Below are 5,584 nucleotides of genomic sequence, written 5' to 3' on the forward strand. Positions count from 1 at the left end.
AGAATGGGGAGCTGAGGTCCCCAGAGGCCGGGGAGAAGCTGCTGGTGAATGGGGGACTGGTGTCCCCAAAGAGCGAGGAGATGGTGTCAGAGAATGGGAGCCTGAGATTCCCCAGGAACACGGAGAGACCACCAGAGACTGGGCCTTGGAGAGCCCCAGGGCCCTGGGAGAAGACGCTCGAGAGTGGGGGTCCAGCCCCCACGATCGGGGAGCCAGCCCCAGAGACCTCACTGGAGAAAGCCCCCATACCCGGCGAGGTGGCCTTGCCCCAGAACGGCTTGGAGACAGCCCCTGGCCCCCTTGGCCCAGCCCCCAAGAGCGGGACACTGGAACCCGGGACCGAGAGGAGAGCCCACGAGACTGGGGGGGTGCAGAGAGCCCCCGGGGCTGGGAGGCTGGACCTCGGGAGTGGGGGCCAAGCCCCAGTGGGCATGGGGATGGCCCCCGGCGGCGGCCCCGGAAGCGGCGTGGACGCAAAGGCCGAATGGGTAGACAGCACGAGGCCACAGCCACTGCCACCGCCGCCACTGGAGGCCCAGCTGAGGAGGCCGGAGCCAGCGCCCCAGAGATCCAAGCCGGAGGTGGCCCCCGAGGGAGAACTCGGGGTCCCAGACAGCAGGGCCGCCGGAGACACGGCACCCAGCGGAGACGGGGACCCCCCCAAGCCCGAGAGGAAGGGCCCGGAGATGCCACGACTGTTCTTGGACTTGGGACCCCCTCAGGGGAACAGCGAGCAGATCAAAGGTGAGGGGTTTGTGGGGAGTCTGAGGGCCACTCCTTCCAGGGTGCGAGGTGCAGGGGCCTCCCGGTCAGGAGCGGCAGGTCTGGCTGGCTTGGTGCACGCAGACCCTGGAGCCACTGCTGGGCTCAGATCCTGCCTGTTCCCTTGCTCGTGGCTGTCTTGGGCAAATGTCCAGACTGCACTGCCCCGCCTCACTGTGGTTGTAAGGGCTGAGCCAGGAGTCCACAGCACTCATCCAGTGTCGGGACTCAGTCCCAGCTGTCACTGCAGTCCAGTTAGACCAGGGGTCTCAAGGTCAGATGCCCACAGGGCCCCATGCTTAGGGCAATGGCAAAGTGGGCTAGGGGACTGAAGAGGGGTTGGGAGCCAGTGCCTTGTCTCGAGGAGATGCCACCCTCAGGAAGCTTACCTGGGGTTGCTCCAGCTGCTACTCTCCCCTTTTAAACTAGAGTGCTGGGGTTTTATTAATGATGCTGACCAATCTCAAGGGGGACAGTCAGCCTGCACACACACACACACACACACACACACACACACACACACAGGCCCCGCTGCCGGCCTGTGATCTCTGATTTGAATTTGACAGTAGGCTAAGTTGTCTCTGGGCATACCAGGACCTAGGGGTGCTGTGAGCTGAGGGGAGGGAACACCTGAGTGGTGAATGTTGATGGGACACAGGAAGCTTCTTGTCACCTGGAGGGCTGTTAAAAGATAAACAGGAAAGATAAGCAGCCCTATCTAGATGTGGACATAGGGACAGTCGCCAGCCTCTGGGAGGCCAGATTGCTGATGTGGGAGTTCTAAGGGCCTGGCCTGTTTTACACTGGAGAAGGGTCACCTGTGGCTGTGTGGGCAAGGGTCTGGGAGGGGGCAGCACACAGGCCTTTCCTTCCACAAGGCCTGTGGTGTCACACACTGCCACCTCCTTGGGGTGGTTGTGAGCAGCATGAAAATGTTGGGGATTAGCAGCTGAGATTCCTCAGCGGATCTGGGTTGGGCTCAGTTGCTGGGTGAGGAGAAGCTGGGATTGGCTTCCTTTTCTCCACCAGTGAACTCTGTTCACCCTTCAAGACCCTACCCCAAATTCCCTTTCCCTGGGAAGGCTTCCTGATTTCTAAAGGCTGTCACCTGTCCTTCCTCTGGGTACCCATGGCCCCTGAGAGTGCTCTCTCTGCAGCAGCCCTCCCCCGACCCCATCACCCTGAGATGGTTGGTCATGGAAGACCTCAGTAAGGTGACTTTTGGGCAGTTGTGAAGGAAGGAGGGAGTGAGCCAAGTGGACATCTGAAGGAAGGGTGTCCAGGTAGAGAGCATCAAGCGGACACTAGTCGGGCATGTTTAGAGAATCGTAAAAGATCAGTGAAAGGTAACAGAGAGGAGGAAGGTAACCGAGTCCACACCCATCCTTCTCCCACCCCATTCCTGGCCCACCTCTTATCCCCAGCACTGCCCCACCCCACCCCCACCCCCAGGGACTGCACACAGTTCATCTTTGGAGGAATGAGTTGCCCCTGTTCATTTGCTGGTGAGCAAACTCTGTTTGCTCAAAGAGGTGGACCTTCTTGTTCAGAAAAACTGGCAAGGGAGCAAGTTAGGCTAAGTCTTCCCTCTCAGCAGGCTGAGCCTGGGAAGTCTTAGGACAAAGGGCTTAGAGAAGGGACTTGTAGACACCCAGCTTTGGCAATCAAGGGCCACGGGGGGAAGTACTTTGCTCACTGTCAAACAACAGAGAACATCATTCATTAATCCCACAAATATTGACTGAGTACTTCTATGTGCTCAGGGCCTGGGGATATGCCACAAATGAACCCAGCTCAAGTGTCTGTCCCGGGGCGAGGCAAACACTAACCACAATGCCACAGAAACATAGTTGTATGCTGAGAAAATCTGCTGGGAGGGAGAGGGACCCAGGTATGGGACCCAGCAGGTGTGCCTGACCCAAAGCCCAGAGCTGGAGGAGGAGCAGGACTTGAGCTAGAAAAGGGATTTCCAGGCAGGTGGCCCTGCACCTACAATAGCTCAGAGGTGGAAAGAAGGGGGCGGGCATGTGGCTGGACTAAGAATGAATGGGGACAGAGGTGAGAGGTAAGCCGGGCCAGGCACTCTAGCCTGCCTGGCCGTGGAGAGAAGCTGGGGCTTTTTGCTCTGGGTTCTGGGGGGCCATGGGGAGAGTAAGCAAAGGAGTGGGGTCGAGCTCTTTCTCACCCTGCGTGGAGACAGCCTCGGTGCAGCCCTTCAGTTCAGGGTGGAGGCGGAAGACCAAGGCCTGCACTATGCCCAGGGCTTACCCCAGGACACAGCTGGGTGGGAGGGCCTGCCTCAGTTTACCCAGGACAGGCGCTTACCTGCTCTCTCCCCTCGCAGCCAAGCTCTCGCGGCTCTCGCTGGCGCTACCGCCGCTCACGCTCACGCCGTTCCCGGGGCCGGGCCCTCGTCGGCCCCCGTGGGAGGGCGCGGACGTCGGGGCGGCTGGCGGGGAGGCCGGCGGGGCGGGGGCGCCGGGGCCGGCGGAGGACGGGGAGGACGAGGACGAGGACGAGGAGGAGGACGAGGAGGCGGGCGCGGCGGCGGGGCAGCGGGGCTCCGGGAGGACGCGGGCAGCCCCGGTGCCCGTCGTGGTGAGCAGCGCCGACGCGGACGCGGCCCGCCCGCTGCGGGGGCTGCTCAAGTCTCCGCGCGGGGCCGACGAGTCCGAGGACAGCGAGCTGGAGAGGAAACGCAAGATGGTCTCCTTCCACGGGGACGTGACCGTCTACCTCTTCGACCAGGTGGGCATCCTCAAAGGTCGCGGGTAGCCTGGCACCGGTCAGCAGCCTGGAGGGAGGCAGACCTCTGGTGGGGCGGTGCTGACCAGCGGGGGCGGGGCCTGAAGGGAGGCCCAGCCCCTGGGGCGGGGGCTGACCACAGGGGGCATGGCTTATAGGATTATAGTATGGGGCGGATCCTGGGGCTGGTCAAGGGATGGGGCAGGTCTAGAAAGGCAGGATGAGACCTAGCAATGGGGCGGGGCTGTGAGGATGGGATGGGATCTGAGTTGAGAGTGGGGTCAGCCTGAAGGGAGGCCAAACCTCGACTGGGCGGGGTTAGAGGTGGTGGACCAGCGAGGGTGGAATCTGGAAGGAGGCCTGGTCTAGAGAGGGTCGTGGTGGGCGTGGCCTAGATGGGACAGGGTTTGAGGGGGCGGGGCCCGGAGGGTGGGAAAGTACCTGAGAGCAACTGGTCAGGGAATGAGGTGAGACAGGGAAAATGAGACGTGGGAATGGGAAGGGGTTAAGGGGGTGGGCGAATTCTAGAGAGGGAGTTGGAACTGGACTGAGGGGGAGACCTGTGGTGTGGAGGGATATGGAGAGCTTAGAGAGGCCTGCAGAATGTGAGCGGATCTGGAAGAAAAGGGAAGGACTTGGTAGAGGAACCTGGAGAGGCTAGGAAGAAGGTATTGAGCAGATGGGGGCGTGGCCTAGGGGTGGGGACGGAGACTAGTGCAGTTTGGACTAGGCTGGCTCAGGGTGGGGGGATCTTAACCAGGTGGGACTTAAGATTTGGGGTAGGATCAGGAATGGGAGGAACTAATGACTGGCGGGTCATAGAGAGATGGGTTGAGGATCGTGTTAAAAGTAACAGAGGGGGCTGGGACTGGGGCTCAGAGGCAGCGCACTTGCCTGGCATGTGTGAGGTACAGGGTTTGATTCTCAGCACCGCCTATAAGTAAGTAAAATAAAAGTCCATCAACAACTAAAAAAAAAATTTTTTTTTTTTTTTTTTTTAAATAAGAAGCCTGTCTGTAATCCCAGTTGCTTGGGAGGCTGAGGCCGGAGCATTGCAAGTTCAAGGCTAGCCCAGCAACTTGGCGAGACCTGTCTCAAAAAAATTTTTTTTTTTAATTTAAAAGGGTTGGGGATGTAGCTCAGTAGTTCCTAGTTTAGAAGATAAAGCGGAAGGGCGTGGTGGTTGTGCTTATGGACTGAGGGCCTGTCTGGATAAACCTGGGTCAGGGCTGAGGTCATAAGATGAACGAGAACAGAGTCAAGAGCTGGAGGCAGCCCACTTTTTTTATCCCCCCCCAAAAAGATTGGAACTTGGAGGGCTGGGTTGGGGCCACTTCTGAAGGCGGGGCTTAGGGGCAGGATCATCACCTCCTGGAGCTGGATGTGAACAGGGTGGGGTAGTTCTGGGGTACAAAATTGGACGCCTGCGACCTAAATCTGGGAGAGAGGTGGGCCGAGGAAGATGGAGTGGGGCTCACGGAGATGGTTTTGTGTTGGGGCAACGCGGGAAGCAGAGCCGTGAGAAGCAGGAGAGTTGTCCTGCGGAGGCTACTAGTGGTCCTGGGCGGGGCCTGGCTGTAGGCAGGGCTCGCAGGCAGGTAAGGAGCCTCGGGCCAGGTCGAAGTTAAGGCGGAGCCGAGGCAGACGGGGGTCCCGGCAACCTTTTCATAGAGTACGAGTCGGTGACAACTCGGGACACCTGAAGCCCCGGAAATGTCAGCGGGGCTTGTGGCTTGTTAGGGATGCGGTGGGCGGGATGTGACGTTCGTGCCCTCTCGGGTGCCCTCATCTGCCTCCTCAGGAGACGCCAACCAACGAGCTGAGCGTCCAGGGCCCCTCCGAGGGGGACACGGACCCGTCAACGCCCCCAGCGCCCCGCACGCCTCCCCACCCCGCCACCCCCGGAGATGGGTTTCCCAGCAACGACAGCGGCTTTGGTGAGGGGCGGGGCGGAGGGCGGGGAGCAAGGGGAGGGGCGGGGCGAGGGGCGGGAACCCGGGGGACCCCCGCGGAGTCTGAGGGCTGGCGGGGTCTCTCCTCTCCCCCGAGGGAGGCAGTTTCCGAGTGGGCGGAGGGA

At 60.6% G+C, this 5,584-nt stretch overlaps 1 protein-coding gene across 1 annotated transcript in view; it reads left to right on the forward strand.

Annotated features, from left to right (window-relative positions):
* The window catches only part of Lmtk3 (lemur tyrosine kinase 3), a 19,897-nt gene that overhangs the window by 9,549 nt on the left and 4,764 nt on the right, over positions 1–5,584 (forward strand). The window contains exons 12-15 of the mRNA XM_048791227.1: positions 3–744; positions 3,107–3,510; positions 5,309–5,444; positions 5,558–5,581. Of these exons, the coding sequence (XP_048647184.1) occupies positions 3–744; positions 3,107–3,510; positions 5,309–5,444; positions 5,558–5,581 (1,306 nt within the window). The remainder of the gene's footprint in view (positions 1–2; positions 745–3,106; positions 3,511–5,308; positions 5,445–5,557; positions 5,582–5,584) is intronic.

This window comes from Marmota marmota, unplaced genomic scaffold (assembly GCF_001458135.2).
Source record: "Marmota marmota marmota unplaced genomic scaffold, marMar, whole genome shotgun sequence".
In the NCBI taxonomy this organism is placed as follows: domain Eukaryota; kingdom Metazoa; phylum Chordata; class Mammalia; order Rodentia; family Sciuridae; genus Marmota; species Marmota marmota.